The following is a 20,060-nucleotide window of genomic DNA, read 5'->3' on the forward strand; positions in this document are numbered from 1 at the left end:
AATATAAGAAATGTTCAAAGTCCTTAGTCATCAGGGAAATGCAAATCAAAACAACTCTGAGGTTCCATCCTACACCCATCAGAATGGCTGAGATGAAGAACCCCAACTTCAAGTTCTACTTTATGTAAGAGTACATACTACATTATGTAAGAGTGTATACTTCTGTCCTCATTACTGATTTTAGAAAAAAAAAAAATGTTTCTCAGATGTTGACAACCGCACTGCCCCACACTTTGGGGCTAAGTGCTCTGGTCCGAGCGGATCAGACAACAGGGTCTAGCAAAAGAGAGAGAGTGGGGATGGAAGGGAAGAGATGCAAAGAATGGAGACAAGACAGAGTGTGTGATCAAGTCCCGTTTCTCGTTTATTGTCTCCCTCTTATTGTCTCTCTCTTATTGTCTCCTCTCTTATTGTCTCCTCCTATTGCAAGGAAATCCTGGGTATTTATAAGCACAAGCAGGGGAACACAGCTGAAGACACTTTACCACATGTACCATGCAGCTGGGGTTACTTAACAGCAAAACAAGATATGTGGGATAAACAAGATGTTTGTCAGAGTGTGCTCAGCTGTTGTAGGCTGTTGAAAAACAAGTCTCTTGTCAGGGTATATGGCCTGAGATGGCTGCAAAGCTGATAGCTGCTTTCTGCTAGGAGTCGGCTCCCACACTCAGAGCCTCATATTACCTGAATAAAGGGCTTTCTCCAATTGCCTTCCCCAGTAAGTCTTTCTGTCTTATTGACTAAGGACAAAATTAAGAGAAAGCCCAGGATGAATTTCACTGAAAAGCTGATAATTTTAAAATTATGGGACAGTGGTTCTTAACATATGGGTCCTGACCCTTTGGGGGGAGGTCGCATATCAGATATCCTGCATATCAGATATTTACGTTATGATTCATAACAGTAGCAAAAATTACAGTTATGAAGTAGCAGCTATATAATTTTATGATTGGAGGTCACCACAACACGAACTGTACTAAAGAAAGATTGAAAACGACTGTTATAAGATATAACCCCCATATTGCTGCAACAACAGAACTCCAGTATCGGTGTGTTGCAGCAGAAGAAGCTGTAAGACAAGTCTCTAAAATAAGCACTAAGGAAGGCGACAGTCAAGAGGACAGGAAAACAAGAGTACCCCAACGGGACCCCAAGCTTCTGGCACAAACAGACAACAACCCTAAGGAACCCTGTGTCTGGTATAAATAACCAGCAAGCTTTAAATCCAGACTGAGCCAGTGCAGTTTAACATGAAACACATCCTAGCAGTTGTTTTACTTGCTAGGTGATCTCTAGCTCTCGACAGATAATGAAAAGCAATATTAAGAAGCAAGAAAGGGGTGGCTAGGAAGACAGTGCAGTGGTTAAAGCACTTTTGCAAGAGTGGGAACAGACGTTCAAATTTCAGAACCCATGTAAATGTCAGGTGGACCTGATAGGGGCCTGCTTGTAATTCCAGCCTCAGGAGACGGACAGGAGACTCCCAGAACAAGCTGGATGGCCATATTAGTACGTATTGGGTTTGACTGAGAGATCTTGTCTCAAGAAATAAGATGGAAGAACAACCTAACCAAGGCTGATTATTGCCATCAACGTCAGCATTCACATGCATAAGTCTCATGTACAAATAGGCGAGCATGTGTACACACTGGAACACATGCACCTACCACACACATGTACAGAAACAGACAAAGAGGCAAGGAAAAGCTATCTGAAAAGACACCGATTTTTATATTTTTTTTCAAATATATATATTTCACTATGTATGTGTTTGCTTGCATATATATTTGTGTACTACATGAATTCAGTGCCCTTAGAAGAAAGAAGAGGGTGTCAGAACCCCTGGGATTGGAATTACAGAAAATTGTGAACCAATATGTGGATGCTGGGAACTGGACCCCTGTGTCCTCTGCAAGAGAGCAAGTGCTCTTTAATGTAAATAATAAGCCACCTCTCCAAACCCAGCTTTTCTATTTTTTGAATAAGCTTTATGAGTGTTTCTTAAACCTCATTCTTTTCATCTAAAATTTAAAAATATTATTTGTAGCTATGCACATGTGGATAGGCCTGTTTGTAGCATGTGAGTGGCATACATACGAGCACAGATGCCCGTGGAGGCCAGAAGTACTGGATCCCTTGGAAGGTGGACTTCCATATGATTCTGAGCTGCCGGACGTGGTTGCTGGGGACAAAACTTAGTTCCTTTGGGAAAGCAGTGCACTGTTCTTAACTGCAGAGCCATTTCTCCAGCTCCTCAACTAAAAAATTAAACGTATTGACAATAAGTTGACGGCAGTATTCCCCTTTTTATTAATGTGAGATCTCTAGTAACGTTCCGTTTTCTTTTTTGTTCTTAGCTATGTTGTCTCTTCTTCCTTTAACTTCAGCTTTTCCTAATTTTTGATTTTTGAACATCTGTATTTATTTAATAAGCCTTTGATGTTAAATATATCCCTCTCTCCTCACTTCCCAGGGGCTTCGATGTGTAACTGCTACCCTCTCTTCTACATCATTTTTTCTCCTTTCTATTGGATCATTCCCATCATAATACATTTGCAACATAGTTACGGCCTCTGTGGCTCCCCATCCTCCTCAGGCTCTCCTCCCACCCCTGTACAATACTCCCTCCCAGGAGACTGGCATGTCCTCCCATTCTCTAGAACCCACCCCATTTAGGTGATAAGCCTTTTCTCCTCAGTGAAATTGTTTCCATAAAGGTCAGCACCTTTCATCACTCTTACATTACCATCCACTCCTGCTCTTTCTTACTCATCAGTCAGCAGTGTGTGCCCACGTTTGCGCTTACTCCCAGGATATCACCACCCACGGGGTTCCTTCCTCCCTCCCTCCACCCTTCCCTCCTTCCTAACTCCTCCCCTTTCCAGCTCTCACATGGGTTCCTGACCTATGGCTCTCAGCTAGCACCTGTTATTTTTGTATCTATATAAACGGCCCTCTATCCTCCTAGAAGCTAAGTCATAATTAGTAGTTTATGTTACAATTTCCTTAACACAATAGTTAGATTTTTGAAACAGGGTCTTGCTGTAGCTCAAGCCGGTTTGATGTGACGACTCATCCTCATGGGCCCTGGGATTACAGATATGACCTTTACGGCTGGCTAAAACTTAGATGTTTTAATCTATGTGGTTAACTCTAAGTTCTCTAGTGACTCTATTGTATCTTGTTTCTTCTCTCCTTTTAAAGCTGTCTAAACAGTCTGTGTGAAAGGCAAACCCCAAGAAAGTACTATACGCTCCACGTTTTATTTTACACAAATACTTTTTAAAAGTATAGTTTTACAAGATTTACACTTAAATAACAAATACCATATATAAGTCACTGAGCCTTAAAGTCTTAGGACTCACACATTAAAGTGTCTGAATACAAGTATTCTACTCAAATATGGACCATAAGCCAACTGAGCAGTTGTTCTATCCTAATTTTTGATGAGTTGAAGATAAAATATTTGTATTTTCCTAATAGAGGATTCACATATCTGAAGGTGGTCATCAGGAAATGTCCATTCTAACTAATCCCCAAATAAATGACATCTAACAAGACTCACAACTTTATTGAGAAAAGGCCAATGAAACTGTAGCCAACTCTGGGCTAGCTTAAGAAATGTGCACCTCATCCCATGTATTACAAGCTAGTAGCTCCGAGCTACCGGCCCTAAGGTTGGATCATTCAGGAAGATGATTAGTATAAACCTGGAATAGCCTCATTCCAAACAGAGCCAACTGCCACCATATGGACTCCAATGATAGGTCCTCCCAGTTTCCTGAACCTCCTGTCTGAGGGTAAAGGCCATGCGCTTCATCTCCCCACTAAGGGGAGGGAAAGGGAAAAGACGAAGCTGTTCAAAGCTGCCAACTAGAAGCTAACTCATGTTTGTTTTCACCTGCCTCTGTCTGTCTTCAGCTACTGCTCTGTGATGTGTTATAAGTTCACTCTTTCACAATTACTTAGAGATTTTTCAAAATAAAGCTCCAAAATCTGAGGTTTTTTTTTTTTTTTCCTCTCTACTTGGCTTAAGAAGCCCCAAGGAACATCTCTGTGCCAAATTGATCGTGAATACAAAGAAATGAGACATGCTTTGCGAGTCGTTTATTAGCTAATGAACTTCACTTTGAAAGTCTCATAACTGATCAGTAACAAACAACGGAACGTGCAGCCGTAACTATAGTTACAAGGCAGTAACTATAGTAACAGATACTGAAGGATGGTCTATTCCAAATGAGAGAGATACAGGGAATGAAATGGTAAATGATGTTTTTACTGTCCATTGGGAAAAAAAAACACAGGCCTGGAAGGTCTGCTGTTGTAGAGTGGGGGTCATAAAGGTTTAACATATAAAAATGTTACAGATGATTCAGAGAGATAGTGTCCATTTCCATTGCCTCTAAACATTAAAAAGACGAAAGTCAAGCCTATTATTAAACTAAAAAGATAAATATTGTGATCGTAATGAGATCCTTTAGCTGGGCATGGTGGCACATGCCCCAGCAAGGCTTCAGTGCTCAGATCTACTACTGTTAACAGCTGTTTTGATACAGGGCTGAAGCTGAGGAAAACAAAAGCTATCTTCTGAGCAGTCTGAAGACACTGTCCTCACTTCCTCTGAGGACATTTCATCAGGAGGCTCTGAAGAGGTCGCTGCTACTGCACTGCTAGTCAGGCAAGGGAAAGAACGGATCGGTAGCACACGGCTCCAGTGAAGAGCACTGGTTCCAACAAACCAAAGATAAATGTGGCTTATATTAGACCGCAACTGAATCTATCCCTGCTATTCTCATGGCCAGTGAATCTCTGTGACTCAAGCACTAAAACAATATTTAAAATTCCAAGGTCAATTTTATGTGCATTCTTCTCTCTTCACAGAAAACCTGTGTGACGAACAGCATACATCATCCAGGCTATCCCTTTTCAATTATTAATGAGAGCAGCACTTCAGTGTGTATGTCTAAGACTCTACCTCCTCAGGCTTCCTAGGTAAGGTGCAGAGCAGGCTATTGAGACAGCTCTACTAAGCTACAGCAACACTCAGAGTGTGAGAACAACCACCGGCAACCAAGGACTGTTCAATCATTTCCTTGACTAAGTTTCACTAGGGAAATGTATGTTGGTTCTTTTGTTGAGTGTGTATGTTCCTGCCTGTGGGGGCACATGAACACTGTTGCAGTTGAAGGCCAGATGGCTTGGAACTCCTGGAGCTGTAGTTAGAAGTGGTTGGGAGGTGCTCAAAAGAGGCTCTGGGAACTGAACTTGGGTCCTCTGAAAGAAGTGTGTGCGCTTAACCAGTGAGCCATCTTCCCAGCCAATTCATCTGAGTTTTTATTAATTGAGATTTCATAATTGCCTCATTCCTAATATCATGGTGTATTTAAAGAACGTGCTTAGAGCTCAAGCATAACAACATTCAAATTCTCAGGTTCTCTCCATGCCTCAAACAAGCAAACATGTTATCACAAGGTCTACATACAAGGTGTATTAAGACAGTAGTAATAACTCTGCTCAGGGGGAAACATGTCCCAGCTCCGTGGGCATCTTCTTGCTCTTGGCTCCGTAAAGTGAAGTTTGCTGTTTGCTTTCTACGTCTTTGTCTTTCTAGTCCAGGGAAAATCTTATATGAAGATACAAACCAACGAACACCAGCAGAGGCAGCGACGTGACTTAGAGCTGAAGTAACCTTTACGGAGGTAACTACGGTGCCTTCTCAGGAAGACTGTAGTCTCGCTAGGAGCTTTATTACGCTTGCATCTCTCCACTGAGACACTCAAGTATTTAAAGCATGGTGGGGGCTCATCAATTAAGGTTTAGTTCACGAGGAAGATTCTAGCTACCTCAAAACACTGGCTGCACTTCGTTTCAAACACGTCCATTCTTCTTGTCACCATGGTGCTGTCAGGCTCATCTTCAGTGTCACTGCCGAGCCCTCTCGCTGCTGCCCCTGGCTCTAATAGATAGTGCATGTGTGTGCTGGGTTCACCAAGGCATCACTTCCACGAAGAGGTCATTTCTACTTTACACTCGAAGTTCCCAAAAGACTTGGGCTGGGACCAGTTTCCACAGTAGACTCACAATGCAGTAGCATTTCCTGTCACAGAGGAAGCCAGAGGACGGATCTGGAAGACTAACAAAGCCCTTGGGTAGTCCTATAAAGGGAATGCTGCTTGTTTCATAGTCACCAGAACCCAGACAAACTGCTGAAGACGAAAAGTCCCATGCCAGCTTGAAATCTGGCAGCTCAATGTCTATCTCCAATTTCACTCTGTACCATTAGGGTGATGGTGCTGTTTGGTGTCACAGGGACAAATGAGAAGTGTCAATGTCACACTACTTTGTGGTTTAGCTACACTCTCACTAAGTCCAGAGAAGACCTGCCAAAGGTACATCGTTCATCTCCCAGCCCAGCTTCTCAGAGATAAAAATGTCGAGCTATGCCTTGAAAAGCCCAGCTTCAGACGGCACACACGGGAGCTTTAAACAGAGGGGTCCATGTTGCTCTTGGTTTTTTTTTTTTTAATGAATAAACTTTTGGAATCCACAGAAAGTGCACTGCCAATCTCTTCCAAGGAACTCAGTGTATAATAAATCCTAAAGAGCCTGGATTTATACTCAAATAAATAATTTAGTGCCCGAGAAAGAAAAACTTAAAATGGAAAAAATAGCAAGAAAAATACAGGTTATATATGGGCCTTACCTGGGCTACGTTATAATGTGAGTGTAGGCTACTGCATTTACGGGAGCAGCCTATGATGCTGGTGAAGGCTAGCAAATCCATTCACAGACAGAACAGCCCTGGAGTCTGTGGCATCAGTACACAAAAGGACAAGGGGTACCCAGATTACCACATTCAGATATTTATTGCTCAGCTGAAGTTGGCTTAGGAGCCCAATACTGAACAACCTCTGGGTGTTCCCCGGGACTTCCCATTGGACCCCAGTGACTCTCCGCTGTACCACACATCCAGGATAATCAAGTCTGGAGGGGAAGCCCAGAAGCATCAGTGGTTGTTTCCCCAGATGCCTCAAATGTGCAGCCAGGCTGCAGGCCACACTGCAGCTCTTCCAGAGGCTGAGCAGGGAAGCACAGGACAGTTCCAGGCTAGACAGCTCTGCTGCTTCCAAGTTCCAAGAGAAAGGGGTCTTTTCAGAACAGGGCCCACTTGTGCTTCGTCTGAAAACATAGGCTGCTGTTTGCAGGTGCTGACTGTCAGAGGTTATCTGGATCGCTGGTTGTAAAGAAGAAAGTCCTTGTCTTGACAGAGCAGGCAGAATTTCAAGGTTCGGCAGCTGCCTCCAGCAACATAAAATGCCCAAACGCCCATGGGTACCATGATTATATACGCTGCCACCAGAGTCACCTCATAATGCGGACTTAGGAAGGTCTGCCAGGGAAAAAGAAATCAGTTTGAGTGAAAGCACAGGCTTTATTAAACATGTGCAATAAGCAGACGTAGAGGAAAACACGCAACGCTTCCAACAGCTGCACTGTCTCACAAACATGAGATGAATGCATCTCTGTGTCAGGAAGGCAGGGACAACAATGTACTCAGCAGACAGTGGTCTGTGCACCTGCACTTTGCTCGACTCAAATGGCAACGCAGAAGACAGCTGTCAGCCAGAACCTAATGGGATACTTAACAGAAAACACATGGAGCAGATGCCTAATTTGTATCCACTTCTGTGTTAAGTCGGCTCTAAGAATTTATAAGAAAGACAGGAACATCTAGATTTCTTTAATGCGGATCATTAGTATTCAAAGGAACATGAAGAAATGAAATTGGTTTTTGGCTGTGCAATTCTATGGATTCCAAAAGTGTATTCCTTATAAAACACCAACAGCAACACAGCTCAGTGTCAGAGCACCTTTTTATTGTGCATGAAGCCCTGAATTCAATCCCCAACACCAGAGCATGATCGACAGAGGGCCAAAAGGCGCTGTGACTGAACTTACTGAGGACCAGGCTTCACCTTGATGGAACTTAAATCCTTATAAGTAACGGATAATGAAGAAATAAATTAGCTGCCAATTGTGACTGATGCTAAGACACAATAGTCACAGTTGTGATAAGTGCTAGGATGAGAACAAGGTGATCTCCTTAAGGGGTGATGGAGGCCCTGAGAAAGTGGCACTTCACCTGAGACAGATAAGAAGGGGAATGAACTAGCCCTGTGCAGGCTGGCCATCGGAGGAGCAGAGGTGAGGACAGAGCTGGACACAGATGACACCTAGAGCCAGTAGGGATACAGTTTAGGAATAGAGGAGCAAATGAGGTCAGGCAACTGTGAAGCCGGTGGCTAAACCATGCGAGTGTTACTCTGTGTGATGCAGGGTCCTATAGAGGGTTTAGATTGGGATAATCATGGTAGGTTTTGATTTTTTAAACTCCATGAAATGGATTGGATGAGTTAGGAGGAGAGTGTGGGTTAGGGAGGTGTGGCGCAGACGGAAAGCAGATAGGATGGGCTCAGGGCTTGCTGACGGGCTCACTGTGAAGAGGATGCCAAGACTGGCTCTTGTATTTCTGGTCAAAAACCTTGAGCACATTCTTGGTTCCTCCTCCTCTCATATGCCTCATCCACTCTGTGGGAGGCATTGATGGCTCCACTGTTGACACTGTTTCCTGATCCCTTCATTTCTCCTGCCTCACTGCTCCTTCATCCCAGTCCTCCCTGCCTGTCCCTTACTGAGGTGGCCTCTCCATCCTCTCCAGGTGTACATTCCAAGGCATACGTGTGGGGATCAGAGAACTTTCCAAAGTTGGTTCTCCCCTTCCATGATGTGCTCAACGGATTAAACTCAGGTTATCAAGTTGTCCCGGCAAGCACTTTTGTATGTTGATGAGGCCTGGCCCTAATTCTCGTGGTTTTGGAAACCATGTGATATGACTGGGAGATGCTGTTAAGAGCTGATGGTGAGAGGGAAGCAGGTGGTTTGGAGGCTAGAGCCACATCTAGAAAATGTGAGGCTTTGGCTTTTCCTCTTAAACAGAGTGGTCATCGTAACAGTGTTGAAGAAAGAAACGTGGCCACTGTGGAGACTCAGGCAGCATGACTTTGAGGCCAGTCTATCCACCTTGTGATTATCAGGAGAGCCTGGGCTACAGACCGAGATCCTGCCTCAAAATACAAATTACTTTTTACCTTTTCCCTGGCATGAGAGAAACCTTTTCAATATTGTGTGTAAAATATGCAGAGGGTCTAGACAGGGCCATGGCAGGGTCATTTTGATAACTGTCATGTATTTGAATGGCATATTACCAGTCAAATCCAAGTTATTACACACTGCTTTATAAATAAATCTGACATGTGTCTTAAACTTTACTTCGTGAACTGGCACAGTTATAATGTCAGTAAGGAGTGGAACCAACCCTTCTGCTCCTGCTCAGAAAATGAAAAGGGTCACACCATCTTACAGAGTATGTTCTAGTAATTTGTATCAAGCACTCAAAATATTCGCACCAACTGACTTCACAGTTCCCTGCTTCAGAAATTAAACATATAAGGAAAGACCCATGAACACAAACGGTTAAGAAAGCTTCACGACATCCAGAAGAACGATTATGTAACGATTATTCATGTAACAATTTAAACTTACTAAAATTTGTATCTTAAGGGATTTGTAATGAAAGAAAATTGCTTCAGATACCCTGCATAACACAACTACAAAGCCAGCTGTTTAGGCTTGACCTTACATCCACTAAAGGACAGGCATGGGGAAAATCTCTAAAAAAGACAGACCCCATATTGACAGTGACACTGTACTAAAGCTGGCAGGACCCACTGTCCACTTACAGGGCTTTCCTGGTTTGTACTCATGTCCCCATGAGCCTGTATGTCATCTGGGGTAGAATCCACCACTCAGACATTTGCACCTGGACTCTGCAAGCACTGAGGGCACAGTGCCAACACTCACCTGAGTGGACACCACCAGATGTGTCAGGAGAACTGTGAGGAGGATGTACCACTTATTCTTCTCACAGCCATCAAAAAACACAATGCCCCAGAACACATGCAGCATGGTGATAACCAGCGTCATGAAGGCTGAAAGACAAGGCAGCAGTCAGTGGCCAGACCTGCAGACAACAGACACCGAAGCCAGCCAGACCCCACTACTGTTCACCAGCTCTGAGGGTCCCCTGGCTGCAGCCACAGAATCTGACCACCAGTGCCCGGAACTGGCTTTGAGAGGAACTCTGAGTGAACTGTCAAAGAAGATATCTTTCTAGGAAGTCGGGTCCAGCCTTTGTAGCAGGTATTCCTCTAGAATATGGTCTGGCTGACAAAAACCCAACTTGGACTTGGTTTTCAAAGAGGTTCCCTGAGGTATAAGATGAGATTAGTATAAAACCCATACAGCTTACTTTCACTTAGCCTGCAGCCCTACTTAAAGTGAATTTTCTCAACCAAACATTCTCTGGCTAAACAAGTTTCCACATTGAAGAGATATTGCTTTTGAGAAACATTTTTAGAGAATGGACTAAAAACCCATCAAAAGTCATTATCATTATCTTAAGATTCTTTTTAGAGCAATTGGCAGTGAATCCACACCTGCATGTCTCTAGGATACTGCCTGTGTATGTGTCCTATGTGCTGAAATAACATTTTTTTCTTTAAGGCAGGCAAGTCCCATATATTCTGTTCATTTTAACATGAAAAAAAAAGCACATAAATTTCCCTTTCCTGCCACATAATAAAGAGACCATGAGCTTTAACCAACCAGACAGAAAAATCCCAGGCTAGAGTTCCATTCTACCCTGCTTGAAGGAAGAACAACCTGGCATTGCCTTGAAGAATAGTTGCATCTGTGTCAACCCAGCAAGAAGTGTAAGCTACACTGTGTACTCTATCTGTACCCCAACCCAGGTGGTTCTCAGATCAAGGGATCACTAGCCCGGGGACCTGTTATCAATGCAACTTACTGGTACCCATCCCACCCATGAATCAGAAGCAATGAGGCAGGAGCCCAGCAAAGCCAGTTTAAACAGCCTTCCTAGAGAATTGATGCACGGTCAAGTTTCAGAGCCCTGACAAGCAGGTATTCTTATAAATACAAGAATATTTACACCAGCATTGCTGCAATAACAAAGAATGACCACACTTACCACAACGGAGAAGTAAAATACTGTGTACTCACAAAGTGAGCTATAGCATATGACCCACAGCATGGGTTATCTCAAGAACATGGTGCTGACTGAGAACAAACACACTATGAAACTGCGTATTATTCACATGAAGTAAGAAGCCCTCAAAACAATATTAAAAGACATAACTGTTGTGGCTACAGGACAGTAAGCTGTCACATCTCTGTGACAATGTCTTCATGTCATGCTCTGGCAGGCCACACTAGAAGGATTCAATTCAGGCCCAGCTATCATTCTGAAGAGGACACTTCCTGAGGACAGATGTCGGCCAATGGTGTAATACTGAGACCACTTGAGATGCCCGGAGCTAAATTTAGTTTATTCAATATACCTGAGTCAAAAAGATCAAGGCAAAATCTGACACAATGAGAATTCTTTTTAAATCCTAAAGTGTTTCTAGATGTCAATCAAGAAACAAGGGGAATCACGACCACAGGCATTTGGCATCTGGCTGGCAGCCTCTGCTTGCCCTTGTCTCTGGGCATTGCCATGAGTACTACGATCGGCTACATGTGCTCCCAGGCTTAGCTCCTAGAGCTCTTCCCGGTGACATTTTTCATCCTGTTCTTATTCAAAACAGTGTTATCCTGCAGGCTTCAGACAAGTATCCTCCGTACTCCCACTGGCCCTGATCCATCTGCCTCTGCTTCCGCCATCTCCAAGTCCCAGGATTAAAAGTATATATACCGTCATGCCCAGCTTTTGGTCATTCCTTCTGTCCTTTCTGAAAGAACTGAAAATTGAGGCCTGTGGGGCCTCTTCCTTCGACTTGGAACATCCCTCCCTGCAGCCCCTTCCTTTACGGCCTTGGTATTAATCATCTTTAAGTAAGTTTCTATTCAAATGGCACTTCTTCCATAGACCGTAACTAGTGTTTATTTTTCAGGAAATATTTTTAAGCGCCATCCTGTAACAAAGGTCTCCAAGAGGCTCTGGGGACGGCCATAAACAAGATACCCTCAGCTTTTGCTTCTGTCATTTAGCACACAACTGGGGTGGGGGGTGGGCGTTAAACAGTAGTCATATCAGTCATTCACAGTTGGGGTACATATGACAAAGGCAAAGGACTTTGCTGTCACCATATACTTCCTTCTCTACCAAACTTATGGGAAGTGGCAGCGTCTAACTTACTGCTGGCCTGCTCCACAGATAACAAGGGACTAGCATGCACATTTCATAAACTTTGCCTGTCTGTAACATAAAAATCCATGTATATACAGGTATCATACAATATATGTATTATTAACACCACTGGCACAGATAGAGGTGCCAATTAACAACCCCGCACTCCTTACTTACACTAATTACCATTTCAGGAACAAATCTACTTTCCCAAGGCACTGATTTAAGCTGGCCTTGAAAACAGATTTGTTTACTGAAGGATATTGGCACCATCTAGAGGACAGAAACCAGCAATGCAGGAGGATGGAAAGATTCTTTACAGTGTTCCTTAAACACTGTCAACTTGAAGAAAATTCACAAAACTGAAGCTGGGACAGACTTTAGCTATTTAAACTACATTTGATTCTTTTTTTTTTTTTTTTTTTTTTTTTTAACAAATCAGCATTATGGTCATTAAAATTCATGTCACAAGTATTCCAGTTTAGAAATATTTACAAAGGTAATCTGCTCTGTGGGAGGCAACGTTAACTATGACCTATTACCACACTTTCCCTTAACTCCGAGCTGGAGTGAAAAGGTCTGACCTGTATGCTATAGGCCTCACAAAGTCAAAGACCGTTCAGACAGGGAAGGTTAACTTGCTGCCTGCATGGAGAATGGATTCACTTGAGAGGCCGACAGCACTGATAGCCACAGGAAATGCTAAGATTTGAACTAACAAGGAAACAGAGAATGGTGGAGCACTGTCACCGCGCTCAGGGACAGCATGATCAACAGATGGCTCTGAGCTACTGCAGCTTTTAAAATTGGTCATCTCTCTGTATAAACTTTTGATTCTCTTAAAAAGTTACTGAAGCTATTTTTTGGTCGTATTCCCCTAAAGATTAGGTAACCTCCTTACTGAGCTTTAGCCTGGGTGTGAACATTGATTTAATTAAAAGAAATAGATATGTGAGTTCCCTTATTTCAATGACAAAACTGCTACTGATCTGGACATAAAATAATATTCTGAGTATAAAACAAACTTGTTATCATTGTACTGTAACTTGTAGCTACAGAATGAAAAGCAATCTGAAAAGAGTTGGTCATTTTTAATGCCTCTTTGCATAGAAAGATTAATTTATTTACTAATTTTCATTCTGAATTCAAAGATCATATCATACTGCCTATCTGTAAATAGCAATAAGTTATAGATAAATAAAAGATTAAAATTTATGGCTAGGGGGTCTTATACTGAGTCCCTAGCACTGAACGAGAAGAAAAAACAGGGGCTTACAGGCTTATGTTAAAAATAAATATGAAAATCCCCAAACAAAGAGAATATATCTCATGAAAGTTAGTTGCTAATGTTTCAACTAATATATATATATATATATATATATATATATATATATATATATATGTGTGTGTGTGTGTGTGTGTGTGTGTGTGTGTATGCGACACACACACGTATATAATTCTTATGTAAGATAAATTCCTGTAATAATCCAAAGCACTCAGGTCAACCCCCTGTTCCCACTTCCAGGTCCTTCATAAGAATATCTTGCTTTTAAAAGGCTTAACATAAATCATCATTCACTTGAATTCTGAAGCCAACGCATCTGCAACGCATGCAATGCAGATGGTCCTCTAGAGCAGGACCCTGAACACGCACAGCTGTGACACATACCTGAGTTAAGGAAGAACTGAGGAGAATCGCCGTGAATGCCCACTGTGCCTGGCCCCAAGGAGTTAGACAGGATGTTCACAAAGGAAAACACTCCACTCATGATTCCAAAGCCCAAGCCAGAAACTAAAGAGGAAGAAAACCACTGGTGAACCTTTTCCTGTTATGAGTTCCATTCAAATCTCATTTGCAAGCATTGGGCAATACTGTTTCCCTGCAGGGGACAGGTCCACTTTCTCAGCACATGTTAGGCATGGCTTGGCTACCACAGCAGAAGAGAAAGTGTTGCTGGAAAGGTGAGGAGGGTGTGGTTCTTTGGCCTGGAAGGAAGAAGGAAAAGAAGCAAAACCTGCTGTTGCTGAAGCATCGGCCAGCCAGCTCTGGGAAGCTCTGAGAGAGTGGATAGATAAATGAACAAGGGAGAGGCACAGAAGACAGTAAAGAGGAAGAGGGGGCTATGTGCTGGAGGCCCTGGCTTTGATTTATTGTAGCCAAACTGGGAGGGAGTAATTGTTGGCAAGGTGAGATCCCCAGGCCAGACTGCGCTAACTTTACATAGAGACCTAGATCCAGTAAGTGTGCGTGCATGCATGTGTGTGTGTCTGTGTGTGTGTGAGTGTGTGTGTGTGTGTCTGTGCTACATGTACATATATATGTCTGTGTGTGTCTGTGTGTGTTACATGTGTGTCTCTGTGCTTACATGTGTGTGTGTATGTGTATGTAGACATGCACACTGGTGCTTGCATGAGTTTATATGTACCATGTGGAAGCATGCATGTGCCCATGCATGTGTGTGTCCATCTGTGTGTTACGTGTGCATGTGTGTATGTTACATGTGCGTGTGTGTGTGTGTGTATATAGACATGCATACTGGTGCCTGCATGAGTTTATGTGTACCATGTGCAGGCTCTGCAGGTGTTGGATCCCCTAGAGCTAGGGTTACAGATGGTTGTGAGTCACTGTGTGGGTGCTGGGCACTGAATTCAGGTCCTCTGCAAGAGCAGTAGGTGCTCTTAACTGCTGAGCCATCTCTCCAGCTCTTCTATTATTTTTCTTCATGATACCACAGGGTCTAACTCACCATAGGCCAACAGTCGCATGGAGGGCGCTGTCTCCTCAGGGTTTATGCTTTTCAAACCCTCATTGGCTTTTCTGAAAGAAAAATAGCTTTTTAAAAAAATTTATGTTTTGTTTTGTTTTTTAGCTTTTTACCAACCGGTACATGAGGCAGGTCAAAGGACCCTTCAAAACTAGATATTCATGAGGCTTCTGATCAGGTTACACTCTCATTCCAGAGTCCACTTACCTGAAACCCAGCACATTTTTTGATAACTTAAGTCGAAGGAGATTTATACTCACCTCTTCTAGCTGAGGTTTCCATAAGAGGAAACATTTAAAATATTTGTTATAAACCAATGGAATTAAACTCAATGGTATTAATAGCAATAGTTTTAATTTCTGAGATTAGTAAATACTTCTCATTATCCTGAGGGATCTACCACTTTGAATTTTCTTCCTCTCAAACTCTTATGTCTTTATCTCCAATTTCTTGGAGATCCTGTTATATTTTCCACTGTGGCTATATTCTCCCAGCCTACCTTTTATTTTCCAGTCCAAAGAACCAAAATCCTTCCCACCCTTTCTGTAGCATTTTTTTTGGGGGAGGGGTGGTAACTAAGCCCATGCCTCACACATGCTAAGTACAGGAGTTATCACTGAGCAACACCTGCAGCCTGCCCCCTAGCTTGTCCCACTCCTTCCCATAGCAATTTATTATAATAACTGATATGCTGAGCGATCAATGTCTCATATTGTTACTTAATCATACTGTAATCTTATGATTTAAATTATTTTACATATTTGACTCATATTCCCAGTTAAGCTTCAGGAGAAATGCAGTCTGATATTTTTCCAATATGCTATGTGATAAAATGCTGCCTTTAAAATAGGATATAAGTATTTAAATGAAAAATAAATACTTCTCAGTAAGAAACTAATCCAGAGTGATCATATCCACACTTCTGTTACAGCCAATTCACAAATATACTAACAATCTGCCTCTGCTCCCTGCTTCACCAGGCAGACATACTACTACTGTCTGTTGTCCAGAAGCTCTGTGACCATTTAAAAGCCAACTGAAAGGATTTTCAAATGATATTTACTGTAAAGTATATATACTAAAGTAGCAAAAGAACCAATATTTTGGAATGACCTGTCAGTTAGTGCTGAAACAAAAGGAGGTGATATGAATTCTAAGAACAGACACGTCAAACAGAGTATACTTATTTCCCAACCTTTGTGTGAATTTAAACTTTAAGGGAGCCAGGTGTGGGACTCAGGTTTGCAGGTGGAGCACTTGGGAGGCTGAAGTAAGAGAACTACCGCATGTTTAAAGCTAAACTGGTCTATGCAGTGGTAACCTACTCAAAAAGCCAACATAAAATAAAAATTCAAATATCAAGGAACAAGTACTTATTATTGTTGGTCTATTACGAAAATACAGAAATACTGCATAAATATCAATGATTTATTAATCATTGTTCTGATGACATAGAAATATATATATATATATATATATATATATATATATATATATATATATATATATTTTCCTCTGCTTTTCTAGAATCAAAAAGAACAATTTGCTATTTCAGTGTTGTCCATTTGGAAGCACCATTTAGGAGGAAGGATGTGATCCAGATACTTACGTGACTGTCTCTGAAACAGAAACCAATTAAACCATACAGTTTTCTTAATAAAGTAAACCTACCTTTCAAGGAATTCTTTTAAATGTTAGTTAAACCTTATACAATAGTAATAATCTATATCAACAAATTCACCAGTGCAGTTTAATCAATACTTCGGGAGAATTTCTGTTTTGTGTAAGTTGTTTTTCTCTACTGGACACATTGTGGTACTGCAGTCAGAAGATACTAAGTTTCTAGGCATGATGGCCCATGTCTGAAATTCCAGCAAGGTCAGAAGTTCGAGGCCATTCTCAATTATATACTGAATTGGAGGCCATGTGAGGATACAGGAGACCCTGTTTCAGAATAAAATAAAGCCAAATAAAACAAAACACCAAAAACCCCTCAAATGGTGTATTTCTATACAGAACCCTTGATAATCTCACTCTCACATATACACACAAAAAAAGAATAGACAATCTAGGTGGTAGAGTACCCCTTTAATCCTAGCACTTGAGAGACAGGTGGTTGGATCTCTGTGAGTTCAAGGCCAGGCTGGCTTATATAGTAAGCTCCAGGCCAGTCAGAGTCACATAGGGAGATGCTATCTTAAAGAAACAAGCAAGAAGAAAACGATTTATCAATAGTTTCACAAATTATATACTGCAAATTCGGAACTTTTTTTTTCCTCCCGGGAAGCTTCACAAATGTAGCAGAATTTAGACTTAAGCAGACAGATGAGCCATCCCACCTATAACTTCGTGTTTTGTGTCTTCTCACTCCCTAATGCTAACAGAGAACTGTCAGTGCTGCAACGTTTCCTCTCTCGAAACTGCTACACAGCATGAGGAAGTTGACTCCACTTCTGGATTTATGTATTTAAGATAGTTGAGGTTTTTCTTTTTGTTTGTTTGCTTGGTTTTTGAGCTGGTCTCGTGTCACTGGCTGGCCTCACTATTGTTGGAGAGCTAAGAGTACAGGTGTGTCCCACCATGCCCACATTTTTATTTCACTTAGCTGTTAGTTTATCTGTTGGTACACTGTGAGGCTGAGTTATTTAGAAAACATGTCTAAACCTCTCTGGTTTTTGTTTTTTTAAGAGAGGTCTCACTATACTCTGTGGGTGTCAAGTAACTTGCTTTGTAGACCAGGCTAGCCTCAAACTCACAGAGATCTGCCTGCCTCCAAGGATTAAGGTGTACAGCGCCAGGGCTTCTGTCTCTTAACCACCTTTGTACCTCAGTTTCTACAAGGTGTCTGGCACTGGGAAAATTCTCAAGAAACACTTTCGGGAGGAAGGAAAAGAAGGAGGGAAAGACAAAGGAGTAAGGGAGCAGGAGGGCAGGCAGGCAGGCAACCAGGTCATAAATTTAAATACTCAAAATTTTCAGGCTAGAAATGCAGCAACCACCAAATCGTCATTCACGTTTAAGTGGGAAAATAAAGCAAGCACTTAACTTACTTTAACAGCCTATAATATGCGAGCCTGAAAAGCTCTTGGATACAGACAGAGAGCAACACTCCGAAGATGAGCAGGTAATTCTGTACTGGTCCATCTCTGTTGTCAGTAATGACTCTCACTAGGAACCAGAAGACGGATGAAAGCAGAAGAGACACTAACCAGAAGAAAGCACTGGAACATAGAAGACAAAAGTCACAAGTTAACAGAAGCACAGGAAACAAATATCTTGATTTTTTTTTTTTTTAAATTACGAAAGAAGCCCTTGAAGTGGTGTTCTGAATCAGCATTTACTTATTAATGGCTCATCTTTCTCCTAGTGACAAAAATAGTTCAAGAGGAACTCAACAGTCAACGATTTTGTGACTCTGTCGTGTGCACACTAGGACACTATCTCCAAAAAGGAAGTTAGTTACTATTTTTCTTAAGTGATGTTTTGCCTCGTTGGTATGCCACAGAAATATACAACCAGTGGCTGTTACAATGTTCACCTCCTCAAAACTCACTAGAAAATACGAATCTAACAGCTTAGATGTCTGCAAAGGTAAGTAAGCAAATATCTAAACCTGTTTTTACTGTGTGCACCATGGAAAATTCAGAACTTGCAAACCCGTGCCTTGGTCTTGTAGTTTTCCAGGCCTGGTTCTTACAACCTCTCTGTGGACTTTAAGGACACAGCAAGCTTTACAAGCTTTCGGTTCAACAGACTCTATTGGTTTTTAATGACAATAGCGAAGGAGCACGACAGTACAGGCAAGAAGGTGCTCAGAAAGGCTGGGGTCCCTGGCCTAGCTAGTGAGCTGCTTGGATGCCAAGTCCCAGAAACTGTCTCAGCAGGTGAAAAGAGACCACATTCACCAGCAGAGTTCAATATCTACCCAGTTCTCAGGGACATGCCTGGTCAGGTAGGTGTTGCAGCGTTTCCCGTGGATTCCACTTTTGGCAACACCCCAGCCATTAATTACCCAAAGGCCTACAAGAAAAATCTGAGCCCAAACCCCTCACAGGCATTCTGAGTCCAAGAATGGGGGCTGAGAGGGTGGACAACTGATCCCCAGGTGACTTTAATGACAGAGAGTGATGCCCCTGAGCACTGGGTGAAATGAGAGATTCCTACGGAAAGACAAAGGCTCCATACACGAATGTATCTACTTGTTCCCATTTTAATCCACAGAAGCCAAGACCCGCAGGGCCCGCCTGCTCAGCCTGAGGTCCCCCACCCCCACTCCCCGCTCCTCTCAGCCCTGGACAGTCCCACAAGCTAGAGACGCTGGGAGATGGGGGATCGCGGGGTCGTGGGAACCCAGGAGAGGGAGGAAACCCGCGGCGTTCGGGACTCCGCTCAACCTCACCCGGCGATGAGGAAGATGACGCGCAGAGGGTCGGTGGCGATGGTGAAGAGGTAGAGAGCGAACGCGGGCCCGAAGGCGATGAAGGCGCAACCGAAGAACACCGGCAGGGTCATGGCACCCCCAGAAGCCAGTCCGGGGAGACCTGAGCGGACCCAGATGCTCCCGGCTCAGACAGAGAAGTGGGAGGAGCAGAGCCCGGGAGGCGGGGCCTCGAGGTACGCGGAGGCCTTTCGGAGCGGAGGGCGGGGCGTACGAGAGGCGGGACCTCGGGGCGTTTTTGACCAATCAGAGCCTGGGGGCGGTGCAGGACACCGCCTTGGTGTGCTGTACCTCTAGTCAGAGCAGAGGGCGGGGCGGAGCTCGTGAGGAAGAACGGAGGGATGCTCTGAGACTTGTCTGTGCAGAGGGCAGGAAGCCGCTCCTAGAGGTGCTCCGCAACACGGCAGGACTGGGTGGGGGCGGAGCTCGAAAAATAGAGCTCGTAGTGCTCAACGGTCCAGGTCCATCGTAGAGGGTATCCAGGCGGAGCTCGGGAGATAGTTCCAGGGGTTGCTCCAGGCACTGAGAGAGTGAATGGCAGTGCACTTCCCAAGTGGTCAGTCTGGCAGGGTTCGGTGTGAGCAGG

The 20,060-nt window shown here is 43.1% G+C and overlaps 1 protein-coding gene across 1 annotated transcript; it reads right to left on the bottom strand.

Moving 5' to 3' along the window:
• Positions 1-6,847: 6,847 nt before the first annotated feature.
• On the bottom strand, positions 6,848-19,633 carry Aph1b (aph-1B gamma-secretase subunit). The gene is made up of 6 exons (XM_076925380.1): positions 19,436-19,633; positions 18,087-18,257; positions 15,019-15,089; positions 13,941-14,063; positions 9,922-10,049; positions 6,848-7,390 (listed from the first exon to the last, which is right to left on the bottom strand). The coding sequence occupies exons 1-6, from the start codon at positions 19,546-19,548 to the stop codon at positions 7,223-7,225; spliced, it is 774 nt and encodes a 257-aa protein (XP_076781495.1). The 5' UTR covers positions 19,549-19,633; the 3' UTR covers positions 6,848-7,222.
• Between the last annotated feature and the right edge of the window lie 427 nt (positions 19,634-20,060).

Source organism: Arvicanthis niloticus, chromosome 26 (genome assembly GCF_011762505.2).
Source record: "Arvicanthis niloticus isolate mArvNil1 chromosome 26, mArvNil1.pat.X, whole genome shotgun sequence".
Lineage (NCBI taxonomy): Eukaryota > Metazoa > Chordata > Mammalia > Rodentia > Muridae > Arvicanthis > Arvicanthis niloticus.

Excerpts from the sequence above, each read along its gene's own strand:
- Aph1b (XM_076925380.1), bottom strand. The coding sequence starts at position 19,548 with ATGACCCTGCCGGTGTTCTTCGGTTGCGCCTTCATCGCCTTCGGGCCC. Across the intron at positions 14,064-15,018 it reads CATGCGACTGTTGGCCTATG|TTTCTGGCTTGGGCTTTGGA; the intron begins GTGAGTTAGACC and ends CTTCCTCTTTAG. Across the intron at positions 7,391-9,921 it reads ATCTGGTGGTGTCCACTCAG|ACCTTCCTAAGTCCGCATTA; the intron begins GTGAGTGTTGGC and ends TTTCCCTGGCAG.